This window comes from Aspergillus brasiliensis, assembly GCF_001889945.1.
Source record: "Aspergillus brasiliensis CBS 101740 unplaced genomic scaffold ASPBRscaffold_14, whole genome shotgun sequence".
Classification (NCBI taxonomy): Eukaryota; Fungi; Ascomycota; class Eurotiomycetes; order Eurotiales; family Aspergillaceae; genus Aspergillus; species Aspergillus brasiliensis.
The window spans coordinates 198,514-214,735 of record NW_027137455.1 but is presented as its reverse complement, the minus strand read 5'-3'; the positions used below and the strand labels follow the sequence as shown (position 1 = coordinate 214,735).

The 16,222-nt window shown below is 54.5% G+C and overlaps 5 protein-coding genes across 5 annotated transcripts; 2 read left to right on the top strand and 3 right to left on the bottom strand.

The window, feature by feature from the left end:
• Positions 1-668: 668 nt before the first annotated feature.
• tim9 (protein transporter TIM9) lies at positions 669-1,171 on the bottom strand (the record flags this gene model as incomplete). Its single annotated transcript, XM_067627893.1, has 3 exons — positions 669-857; positions 1,027-1,096; positions 1,164-1,171. 3 exons carry the CDS (start codon positions 1,169-1,171, stop codon positions 669-671), a joined length of 267 nt encoding a protein of 88 aa, XP_067475111.1.
• A 3,270-nt stretch (positions 1,172-4,441) lies between these two features.
• On the top strand, positions 4,442-7,666 carry ASPBRDRAFT_134823 (putative Rho GTPase activator (Sac7); the record flags this gene model as incomplete). Its single annotated transcript, XM_067618646.1, has 3 exons — positions 4,442-4,604; positions 4,819-4,971; positions 5,028-7,666. The coding sequence occupies 3 exons, from the start codon at positions 4,442-4,444 to the stop codon at positions 7,664-7,666; spliced, it is 2,955 nt and encodes a 984-aa protein (XP_067475110.1).
• Positions 7,667-8,050: 384 nt separating this feature from the next.
• ASPBRDRAFT_160478 (PIG-F family protein) lies at positions 8,051-9,301 on the top strand. Its single transcript, XM_067619475.1, has 3 exons — positions 8,051-8,608; positions 8,689-8,975; positions 9,057-9,301. Exons 1-3 carry the CDS (start codon positions 8,141-8,143, stop codon positions 9,199-9,201), a joined length of 900 nt encoding a protein of 299 aa, XP_067475109.1. The 5' UTR covers positions 8,051-8,140; the 3' UTR covers positions 9,202-9,301.
• On the bottom strand, positions 9,295-11,549 carry ASPBRDRAFT_325684 (uncharacterized protein). The gene has a single exon (XM_067623033.1). The coding sequence runs from the start codon at positions 11,224-11,226 to the stop codon at positions 9,568-9,570; it is 1,659 nt and encodes a 552-aa protein (XP_067475108.1). The 5' UTR covers positions 11,227-11,549; the 3' UTR covers positions 9,295-9,567.
• Positions 11,550-13,669: 2,120 nt separating this feature from the next.
• ASPBRDRAFT_33710 (putative DNA helicase) lies at positions 13,670-15,888 on the bottom strand (the record flags this gene model as incomplete). The annotated part of the gene is made up of 3 exons (XM_067623152.1): positions 13,670-15,143; positions 15,196-15,228; positions 15,302-15,888. The coding sequence occupies 3 exons, from the start codon at positions 15,886-15,888 to the stop codon at positions 13,670-13,672; spliced, it is 2,094 nt and encodes a 697-aa protein (XP_067475107.1).
• Between the last annotated feature and the right edge of the window lie 334 nt (positions 15,889-16,222).

Here is a 16,222-nt window from a genome sequence, read left to right as displayed (position 1 = left end):
CATTCCATCTTTTGATATCCCACTACTAGTAGATAGATAACTACTCGTGCTGCGTACTGATTGACTCCATTGGGACAGACGATGCGATGACTCAGGCATAACCCGGTTAGGCAATGTTTTCCGTCTGCTCTCTTGGTCCGTGCACGCCGAGGCCTGACAGGTGACTGTCGGCGTCCCAATCGGGTAAGTTCGATTTTCGTTCCATCAACACGGCTTATCCAGTTATCACTCGCATCAAGGCTCGTCAGTAGAACTTTCTGTAGAGAGTCCCTTGGGGATTCATCCCCACTCGTCTTTTGGAGAAGGAAGGAAATTGGAGAAATCGAAAGTGATGACTTCATCATGTCTATGCCACTTCATCTGTCAATGGGATGGATACCCATAATATCTGATACATGCTACTGCTAACCATCTATATCCGAACCAGCACTGTGTACTTCAAATGCGATATTTCATTCCATATATTACAATCACACGGCCACAGAAATCTCCATACTGTGCCCGGAGCCCATCACATGTCGGCCACCAAACCTTGCTCCTCAAGAGCGAGCGGGTGCCCATCGCCGGCCATTAGGGGATGTCATCATTGCAAAAATTCTAATATTTTATACAGAAACCGCCAAACTCAAGGCAAAGCAAAGCAACCGAACCCCATGCTAAATTCCCATTTACCGCTGTTGTCCCTGCATCATCATGGCCTGGTTCTGTTCCTGGAACCGCTCGTTCAGGCGGGCCGATCCCTTCATGAACTTGTCGACACAGCGCAGGACACAGCCCTCTTCCCGGTTGGTCAGGGACTTGGTGGTGAAGTCGTTGACGCAGTCATCGAAGCAGCGCTGCACGAGCTTGGAGTACATCTGAAGGGAGGAGATGAGATTAGAATCTGGAAGGTCGAGCTAGGGATAGAGCTTGAAATATGGATGGATGGATGGATGGATGGACAGATGGATGTAGGCAAGTGTAAACGATGTGCAAGGTCGACTTTGGCGCGAAAGGTTATCCCTGTTCTTTTCAGGTCTCACGTACGGTCATGAATTCCTTCATCTGGCGTCTCTCCATGCGAGAGGCGAGCTCACGCTGCTCAGAGGCATTGAGGCTGGGGCTGGTCAGTAGACATTCCGGGCAACTTTTGGTAAAAGACATCAAGGGGAGAAATTGCTTACGATTCCATTGTGATGTGATTGGGTGAGTGAAGCTAGGTAGATCAAAAAGGGTAGCGTTGACAACAAGAGGCCTGGGTCGTGATGACGACCGTAGCTCCGGAGCTGCTCAACGGACCGCAGGCTCTGATGAGATCACGTGCACTATTCAGCTCCGATCAGGTGACCGGACCCGGACCGCCAGCGATTATGCTGACTCATCCAGCTGCCGGAACCGAGGGCATTCCCAAAACGGCAAACAGCAGGTCAATCCAACTGGCGCTGTTCCATTCTTTGGGCAAGTTAAAAAAAGCACAACGGCCAGCTGGCCCCAGACTTCCATTCGCCAGAACCATGGTTCGCCCGTCCCCAACCGGAGGTCCAAGAAGTCGAGAAGCAACCCAGAAGGACAAAGATCTTCTTTGGATTCCCACCGCAATGACTCGGGTAGGAGCCCACCTTTGGTGCTTGTTGGATGATTCTTCCTAGAAAATCGACAGGTCCTATGCCCGCTTCGATCGAAGGATCTAGGAACTTTTGGCTTTGGGGAGAACGATTCCACATTCCAATCCGGAGCTTAGCGAGATCGTGTTCGGGGTAATTCCATTGCTTTTGCGGTGTATCATGCCCCAGGAGCTTGTAACGGGTCGGGATGCTGGAATGGAGCTGGTCACAGTAGTTAGCTGACTTCTAGCGGACCCAGTATACAAAACTATATTGCTGTCCCGTAGGTGATTGCGTGGAAGATGTGCCACCGAGATCAGCAGACCAGTAAGCCACCTATCTCGAGAAATTATGTGGTACCAGCCACTCGGATAGGGGCATGTTGTCTTCCAATGATAGTCGGGAACTCATAGCAGTTTCTCCGGTTGGTTGTTGGTCCCTATGTCTACGTAAATTGACCCCATTCGCCTGGCTGCATATTTACTCTGTATGTATTGCGGGACTTACGTGCACACCAACAAGGGATATTTCATGTGTCATGTGTGCATGGAGTAAGCTTAGTCTTGGATGTTTGAGATTGGAAGAGGATGATTCAATTGATGGCATCAGCCTCCCCTCATCTTCCCAGCTAAACCGCTGAAGAAGTCGGCCCTACGATCAACCTGGCGAGGGATCCAGCCCAACAGCCTGGTGGGTAAGCTGTTGTATGTAGGAGATGATTGAGTGGCCACTTGGGACTGCACTCCTGAGATCGGCAGCTGACGGACTAGTTCGGGCGAGCGAATCTCGCACCACGACCGAACTAAACCACTAGACGCGGGGTCAGCATTCTCTCGGGCCGTTTGGGATGACAGCCACATCAGTCGATGGTTGGAGAACCGCGGTAGGACCCTGATGGTGCGGCATCGTCGCTCAAGGGGAAGCGCCATGAGTGTTACATCAGGGGGGGGATCCAGGGCCATATTTTTAGCCAGAACCACGAGCAGCCGATGGGTCGACTTCGCTGCCTATATGCCTTGTTGTCAACGTAGCAGCTTGGCGGATTGGGAAGTGTCTTTCATCTTTTCCATTTTTATAGTTTTCTGATCGTCCATGAGGAGGCGATAGTGAGTCAAGAGGAACCTTGAAGTCACTCATTTTCACCCAGTGAGGAGTTCCCCGGTCGGGGAGGGGATATATTGAACTAGTTTACTACTGCATTCGAGAATCCTTATCCGGATACAGTACAGAGAGAGGAAGAAGAGGAAGAGAGTCCCGGATAGCCTCATGTCTCAGAGAGACCTTGACGCAATTGGCTAGAACTGGGGCAATCTAACCAGCGTAGCGGAATGATTGAAGAATGGTCCAGTTAGTGTCCCATGCTAGTGTGCCGGATGGACGACTAGAACCAGGGCCAGAACCGACGGACCTGGAAAAATAATAAGCAGAGGGAGTATCGAGCCCAAAAGAAGAAAAAAAAAATTAACAAGAATAGAAAAATGACGGTTAAAAATAAGCAAAATTGGTAGATAATACTCCGTAATAAGGGTAATCAAAAGAAAAAAGGGCACAAAAAAAAGGGCCCTGTTTAGTTCGAGGTCAACCCTTGGATGCCTGGGGTCTGGTCCCAAGCAGGGCCACTTGCCAGAACTTCAATTCCCAGAAGCGCAAATCCATCTCCATGCTTGGCGGGGGGTGTTTTCAATTTCCCATTTCTTTCCCCCTTCCCTTTCCCATCACGGGCATATCCCAGTTCCATTCGATCGTGGACTCATTCATCATCCCATCCTGATCTCTGTTTCTGGCTGGTTCTGGTAGGAAGAGATAGATCGCCTGCCCGGAAGGTGAACTGGTGACTGAACTGGTCATTCCTCTTTCTTTTACCTCTCCGTCTTCCCCTTTGGGTTCCGCCTACAGCACCACGCCTCCAGCCTGTTCGTCCGGTTGTCGTGCAGTTTGGCTGGTTGGCTGTCCGTCGCTTGCTCCATCCTTTCCATCCTTTCCCTCCTTGTCTGCCATTCTGTCTCCTCCACAATCATCTTCCTCCTCCTCCTCCTCATCACTCATAGCAACCACCACTTCTTCGCCATCTACGACGACAACGACAAAGCACTCCGGGGTATCGATCGATCCGACTGCAGCTCTCGCATTTCCCTGGTTCAGATGATGGTCATTGGTTTCACCCCCAGACCAGCCAAGAAGCACCTCTGCTGCTGCTCACCCACGCAACCACCCTCTCTTCCGCCCTGTCGGAGGGCCCCAAATCAGCCTCTCAGCCTGAGGTTCATTCCTAATTGCTAGACTCTCTTCTTGTTGCTCACCACCATTACCACTACTACTACCACCACCACCACCTCCTCCTCCTCCCTCCGAACCGTTCGACGTTGAAAGACAACCGGGCATTCGTTGATTTGCTCGTGTTCTCCGTCTTCTTCGTCTTTCGTCTCGTTTTTTCTAGCGCTGCCTTCTTCCCCCCTCTCCTACATCTACTCCGGCTTCCTGCGTTCCCTAGTTAGACCTCCTTTCATTTCTCACCCCATCCCTCTCTATCTTCCCTGTCCTTCTCCTTCGTGTGGTCTCCCCCCTTGGCTATCTCCATCTCTTCCCTGTTCCGTTCGGGAAATTCCCAGTGACTGTTTTACCGGTTCCCTGCTATTGTACGTGTTTCGGACGGCGCGGCACTTAAAATCCGCTGCCTGACTAGTCCTCGTGCTATTTTGGGATCACGCCTCCCAGCCCCGGAATTTCTGGCGCCAACAACAAGGGCGGTGACGGCGGCGTCGGATTAGCAGGGTCTGGTCCGGTCGCTGTATTTCTATACCTTCGCAGTCACGTCGCATTTCGTCTACAATCCTCGTTCCCATCGCGCACTGCCCACCATGGTTACCACCGGCAAGTCGCACCCGGGTGTCGATCCCCTGCACCGGCTTCCACCCACCGCTGCCCCTCCCGAGACTATCGCGACCTCGCCGCCGACGAAACGTGACTTGGCATCCTGGTGGAGGCAATTCAAGAGAAATACAAGAAAGGAGGAACCGAAAGGTATGTGTGGTGGTATACTCTGATTCTTTGGATGGGTGTGCTGCGCTGCGGGGAAGCTCGGCGACGATGCGATCGTGGGGCTGGGGCCTTTTCAGCGTGCTCTTGATCCCATCGCATCTAAGCCTGTCAGCTTTCTGCGGCATGCGGTTCCCTTAGCCACCTTGAAGCTACCTTTCGATGGTCCTCCCTTATACCGGGTGCTAATGAATCGCAGAGAAACCCCAGGGTATCTTCGGCATCCCCCTCAACGTCAGCATCAAGTATGCCAACGTCGCCATTTCCCTCACAAACGACAACGGCGAGAGCTTCATCTACGGATACGTGCCCATCGTGGTCGCAAAATGTGGAGTCTATTTGAAAGAGAAAGGTATGCCGACCACGATGCCCCTGCGCTGAGATTGGTGCTAAAGTGATTCCCGTCAGCGACCGACGTTGAGGGTATATTCCGTCTGAGCGGCTCCGCAAAGCGCATCAAAGACCTGCAGGAGATCTTCGACTCGCCCGAGCGCTATGGAAAGGGCTTGGATTGGACTGGCTACACGGTGCATGATGCTGCCAACGTTCTTCGGCGCTATTTGAACCAGCTGCCGGAACCGATTGTCCCGCTGGACTTTTACGAACGGTTTCGCGAACCCCTCCGTACGTATCAACGACAGGTCCAGGAACAGATTCAGAACAATGCCCCGCCCGCGGAAACAGAGGCCTTCGACCACGCCAAAGCGGTCGCGGCTTACCAGCAGTTGATCCGCGAGCTTCCGCCGTTGAACAAACAGCTTTTACTCTACATTCTCGACTTGCTGGCTGTCTTCGCATCCAAGTCGGACCAGAATCGCATGACGTCGGCCAATCTGTCTGCCATCTTCCAACCAGGATTGTTGTCGCATCCGCAGCATGACATGTCTCCGGATGAATACAAGTTGAGTCAGGATGTTCTGATCTTCCTGATCGAGAACCAAGACCACTTTTTGTTTGGAATGAACGGCACCGCCGCCGACGAGCAGACAGTCAAGGAGGTCGAAGGGGGTCTGGCCCGCCGGCCCACCACACATTCCAACATTCGACGCTCCGTGTCAAGTGCCAGTGGCGGTGCGGAGAGCTTCCGAAAGTATGGAAGTCTGCGCCGGAATGTGTCTGTCTCGTCGAAGAATTCGCGCAACTCCAACGCGGCGAGCCCTGCAACGCCGACCTCCCTGCACGGTGTGGGAGTACATCGCAGCAATACTTTGCCGTCAAAGATGACGCCTGTGATTCCTCCGTCACGATATGGACGAGCGGTGGATAATACAGGGGTCAACTCGTCGGCACACACTTCGACGCAGCACTCGCGGTCGTCCAGCCGTGCGCCCCCTGAGGACACCCCGCAGCCTCCACCCCAACCTCAGCCTCAGCCTGCTCCTCAACCTCAGGTTGTACCTCAAACCCAGCTTGCGCCCCAACCCCAGCCTGCGGTCCAGCCTCAGCCTGTGGCCCAACCTCAACCCGAGTTGCCCCAGAACAACGTTCGAATGAGCCCTGCACCTAACCAAGTTGCTCAAAGCAACCCCCCGCCCACGATCGGTCAGGGATCCATAACCGAGGTGGTAGAGCCAGGGACGGGGATTGTCTATGTTCACTCGTCCACACACGGACCCGTACCAAAGTCTGCGCTTGAGAATGGGAATGAGGCTGGGGATACTGGAAAGCCCACGGCAAGCCCTGGTGTGGAGAAGCCAGCTGTTGAACAGGCCAATCCCGAAAAACCAGTTGTTCAGCAGCCGATCGCCCAGAAGCCCGCTCAGGCACCCATTGCTGAGAGGCTGATGGCTGAGAGGCCTATCCCACACCCTGAACAGGCAAGTACGGAAAGGCTTGTCGGTGACAGACCTACCGGCGAACGGCCCATCCTACGGGAAGGATTGCCACCCATAGCTGCTTCACCCCCGCCGCCGGTGGTGACGCCAACGCGGGAACGTAAGCTCTCCAGTCTGTTCTCTAAGTCGCCGCCACCAAGTGGTGAGCATAAAGAGCCGCGACAGCCGAATCGCTTGAAGAAGAAGCGGATCCCTGGCAGCGCAAGTGAAAGTGCTCAAAGCTCGTCCCAGTCGCTGCAGGCTGCGACATCCGATACTGGGCTGGCAGCGATCTTGCATGCTTCCCGTAATGCGGAGGCTAAAAATGATGCTGGAGGCGCGACACCGCGTGCCCCCAACACGACGAGTTCTGATGACCTAAGTCCGCCGCGGGAAGGCAGGCCGGAGAAGCAGCTGTTGCCGCACGAAGGCGGACAGCAGGCGGGCGATACATCACTGCGGCCTTACGGGTCACGAACCCCATCCATGAACTCTCGCTCATCATTCACAGATTACTCGGATGCTGACCCTACCGATGATGCATCGCGAGCGGAGCGGAAGGAGCATCGCCGCAGCTGGCGGTTTCCGCGCTCGTCCAAACGCAGCAACGAGCACATTGGCTTGGGGCTTGCGTCACCACCGCTCATTGCCACGACCCCTGGTGCCGACCGAAGCACCAGCTCGATTGGTAGCTGGCATCACTCTAGCAGAAGCTCACCCTCGGATCTGCAGCAGTTTGCAAACGATCCGTCCTATCAACCTCTAAGCCTGGACGCGGAAGTCAGCAACGGGGCCGCTAAAGACGCGTCTCTGGCTTCTGAACCCGAGAAGCGCAGCCTGTTTGGCAAGTTCAAAGCCAAGGTTGCACAGGTGCGAGATGGTGTGAAGGAGTCCACGGAGCGGGACCGGACGCGGAGTCCTGTAAACTCAGAGGCTGACCTGTCCGTTTCGAGCCACACGCTGTCACCGTCGGGCAGGGATAGTCTGCGAAACCGACCTGCTCCGATCGATGTGACTAGCTATCCTAAAGAGGGGCAAATAAGTTCACCGGTCTCTCCGCTGCCGGGATCGGGACTGCCACCGGCGATTCCTGAAGAACCACGGACACCGGAGAGTCCTGTTGCGGTGCCTGGCTTAGAGCAGAAGCAAGAGCCTGTGGCCGCGCCTGTTGCCTCTCCACCAGTAGAGACGGAGGGCACGGACGCCGGACCGGGGCCCGCTGTACCCTCATAGATGAAGAATTTTGATTTATTTCCTTTGTTAAGAGGTTTAGGATATGGATTGATGGACGGCATGATTCACGTACAGGTGGCTTGAGGCTGCCATGATGAAGACTGTCGTTGATGCACTTACGGGTCACGAATGATGTATGTACTGCTTGTGGGATGGCGTGCCATGTGTTTCAAATAGGTGTAGATTATGTACGGATAAATTTAACACCATCACTGAGCAGAATCCATCGTAGCGTTGCCTTGTGTATAGAGTACAGAGTGTGTCTGCAATATCCCCTGACACCTCAGGCATCCCAAACCCCACGAACTATAATTCCATGCAAACAGACCAAACAAAATCCTCTTCCTCTTCCGTCACCTCCGAAGCATCTCTTCGTTTCACAGCTCCTGATCAACCTCTCTCTCCTCACCACCTCACCAATTCCTCCTCCATTCCTCTCCTCTCTCCCCCTCAGGTCCATCGCCACTCATCAAAATGGCCTCTCCACCCCCCTCCCCCCTCACAACCAACAGCGCCTCCTCCGCGCCGCCCGACACCTCCACCAAACCCGCCGCACCCCCCGTGCACATCCTCCCAACCCAACTCGCAACCATCTACTCCTACATCCACCCGGCCGCGCTGCTATCCGCCTTCGCCGCGCGATTCCCCGCCCTTGTCAATGACCCGGTCTCCGAAATGGCGCAGCAATTGCCTCTCCTGGCTCTCGCGCAAGTCGCCTACGTAATGATTTGTCTCCCGGCCGCGGGTTCCTCCGATTCCACTACCACCAACACACCTACTTCTCCCTCTACCCCTACTACTACTGCCTCCTCCAACGCATCATCAACATCAAGTGGTAACAATGGCAACGTGATCCTCCGTCCAGGCCGCGTCGGCCGCCGTCGCACAAAGGACTCGTCTTCGTCTTCGTCGACGGCCTCGGCGATTAGTGGGAGGGTTGTTGTACGTTCCATCCCCTTTCCTTCCTCCTATAGTAAAACCCACTGAATAGATACTAACAAAAGATGGGTAATGATATCTAGGCATCTCTATTATCTCTAACACTGACAACCCTCCTCGCTACCCCGGTCCTCAGCATCCTCCTCATTCTCTTCGGCGCCCCGTTTACAACTCACCACGCCCAGACAGTTCTCTGCGCTGCGCATATGGCGATTCTCTCTGCCACGGCGCTGGTGTATGTTCATGGGGTGGATGGGAATGTGTGGAAGGAGGTGTGGGGGGCTCGTAGGCCCGGGGATGTCGTTTGGGGTGGTGCGTTGGGGACTTGTGTGGGCGCTTGGTTGGGGGCGGTGCCGGTGCCGCTTGATTGGTAAGTACTTCTTTTTTTTTTTTTTTTTCCCTGGGGTGATTTTGGAGATTTTTGTGGTGGACGTGGGCTAATGTGATACAGGGACCGCCCGTGGCAGGCGTATCCGATTACTTTGTTGACGGGGGCCTATGTGGGATTTGTGGTCGGGTCGGTGCTGGGGAGGTCGGTGTTGTTTGGGAAGCGGATTCGGTTTGAGGAAGGGGAGGATGTGAAAAAGGTTGAGTAGATTATTATATTGCATCGTTTTGGGTGTCAGGGAGTGGTAGATATCCAAGGTGTCGCTTCTGTATAGCTCTTTTAGTATATCCTAATCGATTTAATCATTCAATCGTTTACTTGTGTATTGCTCAATTGATCTATAAGTCTATCGCTGCAGCCGGGCAGCCAGTCCGTAAGATGAAGGCAAATGGTATGTACAGTATCACTCATGCACGCAAGCTCATGCAGGATATCATAACCACGCAGAAGCAGAACATTTTCAAAAAATAAGGAATAACCAAAGAGGGTATGGAGCGGGTATGGTCGTTAAGAGAGAAGAGGGGGATGCAGGATAGAAAATAAAAAATGAATGACAGTTGTCAACAACCAGTCATCAGATCATCCCCCCAACCTCGAGCCGGCGTGCCGACGGCCATCGCGGATGGTACATGTCTCCCTTCGGAGGGAGCTCCGGGCGCTCCTCCGAATCACTGTCCGGGGCGATCTTTTCCGTCGGCGGTCCCGAGTTGGTCGGGGAGGGCCCCAGGGCCTGCCGCATGCGCATAATATCGTGGGCGTCAATCGGGATGGGACAAATAGGGCCCATGCCCATGGATTCGCGTGCCACGCGCGTCAGTTGCTCGACATCGCTACGCAGACTGGACACCTGTTCCTCGAGGTTGCGTCGCGCAGACTGCTCCCGGCGCAGTAGCATGACCAGCGCGCTGTATTGTTCCACGGAGATGGTATTGCATTCGTGCAATGACGTGGAGGACGGCACTTGCAGCGTGTGCGAGCGGTGGAGATGGTTCGGGCGCAGCGTGCTCGTGCTAAGCGGGCGATCGGCGCCGCCGGGCGACTTGGCACTCGGGGTCTCGTCACTTCCCGACGGCGACTGGGCCGACGATTGCTTGCGCTTGTGCCGGTTTGTCGTCGGCGGCGACGGTTTCCTCTGTCCCGACGGCTCGGCCGGCGTCTCGCTGCGTCCAGACTGTATGCGTGCAATCGCACACTCTAGGTCGATCAATTTCACCTCCAAGGTGGTTAGTCGCTGCTCTAGCGTCACATTCTCATCACGTTGCAATGAGTTGACTAGCGTCCCCACGGTCGGGGGCAGAGGCTCCTCCGGGATGTCCTCTTCGTCATCCTCATCCGGCCCATCTAGGAAGGACGGCTCGGTCGTGGGTTTGGGGGCACTGGCGACCGTCGTCCGGGTTGGGGGTCGTTCCGATGCATCTGCCTCGGAGACCGCCCCAAAGGTCGTCGAACCGGCGTACGATTCCAGACTACGGCGCCGCCATTGAATGGGAGACATCAGGTGATCTTTGGCCATGCCGCGCAGGGCCGTCGCGCTCCGCGAGCGGCGCTTGATCTGCCGCATCTCTCGCCGTCGGGCCTCATCCGGATCACTGTTGGCGTGCGGACTGTTGTCCCGCTTACTGGTCGGTCGGCCCGACTGTACGACTGCCTCGAGTGCACCGCGAGATTCGTCGTCCGAAAAGATTAGGCTTGGCAGAGTGGCACGTCGGCGGCGGGGGTGTGGTTCGAGCTTGCGGAGGGCTTCCTCCCACGAGGTGACCGCCCCCTGCTCGTGTTGCAACGGACTTGTGGGTTTACCGTTTAACGAGCCGGAAAGTTGAGGCTTGTCGAGAGAACGATCGGATCGCGGACTGTGGTTGCCGAACCGACATGCGGCGGGATCCTCGTCCTCCTCTTGTCCCCGACTCTTGCGGGTGAAGATCTTCCGCATGACGGTCTTGAGGGTGCTGCCCGTACGACGATGCGTGCTGGGCCCGCGAGCAATGGACGTAGTTCCGGGCGTGTACGGCAGGGTCGCGACGGCGCGATTGGTGTTGCGGAGGTTGGTTGCGATGAGGGAAGATTCGGAAGCACGGGGCGGACGACGTGTGGAGACAATCATCTGTTTGGAGCTCATGGGCGGTAATGCAGTATCAAAGCAAGCATCTGCAGCTGCAGGGTCTGAAGTGGGAGGGTCGGCTATGCGACCCTGGGCCGAGCCACTTCGCGTGGTACTTGTACTAGCACCAGACATGTCGGGATTCGGGCTTTAGGAGGGAGAGACAACACATGAAACATGCACGCTGCAGACCTGTCCAATGGCATACAAGGGCGCAAGGGGGGGAAGGGAGTATAAGCGATCGGTAAGGACAGATACGAAGACAGCAGACAAGGAACGATTGGATATACGCCAAGGCGCAGAGCCACCAGCTGAAAAGCGGAGGGAGGGGGGAAAATCTAAGGAGTGAGGCTGCGGGCACCAGCATCAGCAGGGAATCCACATTTGAAGGATGTCAGAGGGGGAAGCTGACCTTGGCAAACTGGCTCAAATCATGATCGATAGGATAAACTGGAAGACGAAAATAAAATAAAGTGTCGGAAGGAAGAAAGCCAAGGAGTCAGCAGGAGGGAGGGAGGGAGAGGATGAGGGAAAGAGAAGGAAGTAGGCAGTGGTGTGATGGGGAACAGTTGGAGTAGTAATAATGGGAGTAAATAATGGTCAGTAGTCGCGGAGGGAGGAACTACTACAGGACCAGACCCGAAGAGTTTGGGGGGAGAGGCACTGGAGACGAAGATTCACTAGTCCCCGACACGAGCAACAGGGAAAAGAGTCTCAGCGAGTCTGAAGAGCAGGCAGGATCGGCGAGGATGGAGCAAAATACGGGAAATCGACGAGCTTATCAAACACCAACAGGGGGACCCAGGAAGGATATCCCGGGATTGGAGATGGAGAGATAGACAGTGAGTGATCGAGTGAGTGAGTGGGTGAGTGAGAGGAAGAACGAGAGAGGAATTGAAGAGGGAAAGCGAAGGAATGGACACTCGGCAGAGTCACTAAAGAAGTATAGAGTTGGACCCCAACAAATCAATGCATCAATTGATTGAAGGAAGGAATGGAAGGAAGCTGCAAGAGAAGAGGAAAAGAAGACCGGAGGAAAAGTAGTAGCAGCAGCAGCAGCAGCAGTAGCAGCAAATGAGCAAGTGAGCAGCAGGCAGACAGGCAGAGACGAAGAGAAAGAGAGAGCAGCTCCACTTGCGATGGAGAGAAGCGGAGTTTCGAAACACTCGCGGCGCGTGTCAGGGGAAGTATTTTTAGTATTTTAGTTTTCTAGTAATTTTTAGTATTAAACACTAAGTATTTGGAAAATGGGAAGATACACCATTGTTGAGCTGATTCATTATTCTTCTCTTCATTCCATCCCTCACTATCTATCTATCTCTCTATCTGCTGAATTATCCCATTGCTTTTTCCTCTTATCGCCACCAAGTGTATTCGCGTCTATACCTGGGAACTTTACTACAACTCGGTCTGCAGAGTTAATTTCACCCACACTTTCTCACTCACTCTCCGTGCCGCGCCAACTCATCAACGATCCATGCACATTGACTGACTGTTCCCTCGCTACTCACCAACGACTCACCAACTACTGCACTCCCTCACTCCTTCGGCCCCATTCTCAACTTCTCCCTCCCTCCCCCCTCCACTCACCCATTGCTTGGATCCCTTGCGACTCATTCAGACTCCTCTTTGCTTTCTCTCATCATTGGACCACGATCGCAATCCTCCGCGCTGAAACACGCCAAGTGGCCTCCTCCCCCCCTCCGCTCCCGTCCAGAACCGATTAAGTTGGCCCATCAGACGCTCGGAACCGTTCGCTCGCTGACGGGCCCTCCCTTCCCTCGCCGTCTCGCTCGGTCGCGGTCGGGCACAATCCTCTTTCATTAGTCAATCTAACTTTGCTTTGACAAGAGAATGCGAGGCTGACTGTCCCGCTCGTGGAATTCTAGATTCCTGCAACCCATCACGACGCCATGACGCACGATCTTCCCTTCCCCTCTTCGTTGGCGTCTCTCAAATGGAGGGGCGCTCGGAATTCCATCAAGCAGCCCACATGGGAAATTTAAGCTCCATACCTACGGAATGTGGATGGTTGACGGGATCGGGGAATGCGCCCATGACATTCTTTTCCTCCTGTCTGGGCACTACTGCCATCGCGTGTCTGTCTGAATTGCCTCGTTCAATTTCTATCCCTTGCGAGTATGTTTTGTGGAGCTGTCTGTTACGATTTCGCGGTTTGTTGTTCTGCTGCAAGGGACCGTCTGGTGCAGATGTCGCACAACATTGCAGACCACCGCCGGTCTGATTGCAGGACCTCCGCTTCGGTGACACTCGATGGCCCAAGCAACGTCCGAGGGTACAAAGTAGACTAGATCGAAGTGATCACAACAGATCGCCAGCATCCGGGTACCGCAAATCAGCATTCTCTTCCAGGAATGCCATCCACCGTTTAAGGAACCCACTCCCCCTGTGGAGAATGACCGACGTCAACCAACTGTCTCTACAAAGTAAATGCTGACTACGACGGGGGGGGGGGGGGGGGGGGGGGGGGGGGGAGGAGACACTCACTTGCTAATCGTCTCCGAATCACCGCAGATGCACAGATGCCGTTTCGGCCGCGTCATGGCCACTAATGCTGTCAGTCCATGCAGGTTTGCCACTTGGTAGGGATCCTACCGTTGAGTCGACGCCGTTCCCCTAAGAATCCCACTTCGTGCTCGCTGTTGCTGCGCACCAGACTCACCACTACCGCTTCCTTTTCACGCCCTTGAAACCCGTCTACGCTGCCCAGCTCGATGCTGGGGTATTTCTCCCGCAGCATCTGCGACAGCACGGCCAGCTGACCGTTGTAGGGCGTAATCACGGCAATGTCTTCCGGGTGTATCCCTGCGTCTACTAGAGCATCGACGTGCCTGCTCACAACCAGAGCCTCCATGTCGTTGCTCTTACTGTCTCCCAGGTGGGCTTTCTTACCCAGATCCGCCTCCTCGGTCTTTTCGGGGAAATCACCACCTTGCGTATCCCAGAACACCAGCGGCTCCTTCGTGTCATCCGTCTCCTCGACTTCGTAGGGTAGGTCCTTCAGCAGTCGATCCTTGACGGAGTCTGCGGCCATCAATTTCGATTCATACAACTCGTCCGACGGAAACTGCATAATCTTCTCGTGCATCCGATACTGGGTCGTGAGCATCCGTTTGATTCCAGACCCGTGCATCGACAGCAGCCGGTCGAACAGGGTCGTCTCCAGCGAGACATCCTCCATCAACTCCCCGTTTTCCTTCTTGTCATCCTTCTCTTTGGCCTTCATCTTCTTGGCATCATCTTTGGTCGACTTGACGGTCGGCGGCAGCTGCAAGTGATCACCAGCAAGGACCACCTTTGATGCCGACAACAGCGGGATCCAGCACTGCGCCTCCAGAGCCTGACTGGCCTCATCGATGATGACCACATCGAACTTTTGGTTCTTCAGCTGATGGCCCCCGGCCCCGTGCAGCGTTGCCAGCACCACACTGCTCTCACGAACCAAGTTCTCCACGCACTTGTTCTCGCGCTCGCGGAACTCGCGCCGCAACTCTCGCAGATCATCGTAGATGGCCCGTCGCTCCCGCGCTGCTCGGGTCTTTCGGATACTGGCCTGCTTCTGGTCGATCTCCTTGCGGACGTCGCGAACGATCTCCGCCGCCTCCGACGTATGCGTCAGCACTTCCAGTGAATGCTCCAGAACGGACGGGAGCAACCGAGCTGGATGTCCGAGGCGCACCACCGGTACCTTCTTCGGTGCCAGTCTCTCCACGATATTGTCCACGGAGATGTTCGACGGGCCGCAGACCAGCACCCGCTGCTTGCGCTGCACCATCTGCACGATCAACTCGATCAACGTATGCGTCTTTCCGGTACCAGGCGGGCCATGGATGAGTGCAATCTCGCGCGCTGCCAGGGCAAAGCGAATGGCCTCTTTCTGAGAGTCATTCAACGTAGGATCCGTAAACTCCAAAGGGCCGATAGAATCGTAGTCGGGCAGCAGAGGCGAGGTGTGACCAAAGGCCACGCGCATGAAATGCGTATGTTCGGAGTCGGTCATTTTGACCATTTTCTCCATGGTCTGGTTCATCCTACGTAGATAAGCTTACCATCCTGTTAGAATATGTGGAAATAGAGACATACCGTCTATACGTAACATCATTGGCAAGTTTGATCCTGTACATAGTCAATATCACCGAACCAGCATAAACCAACCGAGAGAAAGACAGAAGAAAGAAGCAAAACTCACATCCAAACCTTCCTCCCCCACAACTCGTCCACCCCATCATCAGCCGAATCCTTTCCTTTTCCACCATCTTTCCCCCCAAACGCAACCCAAACCGCACTCTCCCCAACCCTCGTAACCACTCCTTCTACACCACCACCTTTCCCATCCTTATCCTTATCCCCCTTCCCCTTCTTTCCAGAAGAAGAAGAAGACGAGGACGAAGAACTAGTAATCTCAACAACCTTAACCACATCCCCAACTCTAACCCCATGCGCACCCAACCTCAACTTCCCGTCCCCACCACCATTACTCCCACCACCAGAAGTAGTTTTAGAAGTAGAAGAAGAAGAACTAACAGCCGCATCAGGCACAAACTCCCCCACGACTCTGCCCCCCAGTCCCGTTCTACACTGCGAGAGGACAATGCCCGTGAGAGCGTGACCGGTTGCTTGTAGTGTGCGACGGGTCGATGGGGATGCGGTGGTGATGGCGCTGTTGGTGAAGAGGGAGTTGCTGGTGATTTCGGCGGTTTGTTCGAGCTTGAGGAGGCTGAGTTGGGTGGTTGCGAAGGTGGTGGGATTAATTGGGGTTGCAGTGGAGGGGGCCATTTTGGGGATGTAATATAGGGGTTTTTTGGGGGTGTAGCTGTGGATGTGGGTATGTGTGCAATTGGGGTTTATTATGAAGTGTGTAGTATATAGTAGTATGTTAGTAGTTGGAGAATGTTGATGCCGCGGGGAAAATATTCTATTCTTGATGAGGGGGGTGACTTCATGGTGGAGAAGGTACTGTGCTTAGTCATATCTATACAAGCAGACGTGTCTGCACGATCAGTACTTACTTAGGGTTGGTTCAAGAACACGAACTGAATCCGGATCAAGATCACTGGTGAAGGAGAGTGAAAATACGAAGTAGTCCCGTATCATCGTATGCACAGTTAAT

Bases quoted from the DNA above. Each gene is read 5' to 3' on its own strand.
- ASPBRDRAFT_325684 (XM_067623033.1), bottom strand. From the start codon at position 11,226: ATGTCTGGTGCTAGTACAAGTACCACGCGAAGTGGCTCGGCCCAGGGT.
- ASPBRDRAFT_160478 (XM_067619475.1), top strand. From the start codon at position 8,141: ATGGCCTCTCCACCCCCCTCCCCCCTCACAACCAACAGCGCCTCCTCC. The intron at 8,609-8,688 runs GTACGTTCCATC...AATGATATCTAG, and splicing joins CGATTAGTGGGAGGGTTGTT to GCATCTCTATTATCTCTAAC. The intron at 8,976-9,056 runs GTAAGTACTTCT...AATGTGATACAG, and splicing joins GTGCCGGTGCCGCTTGATTG to GGACCGCCCGTGGCAGGCGT.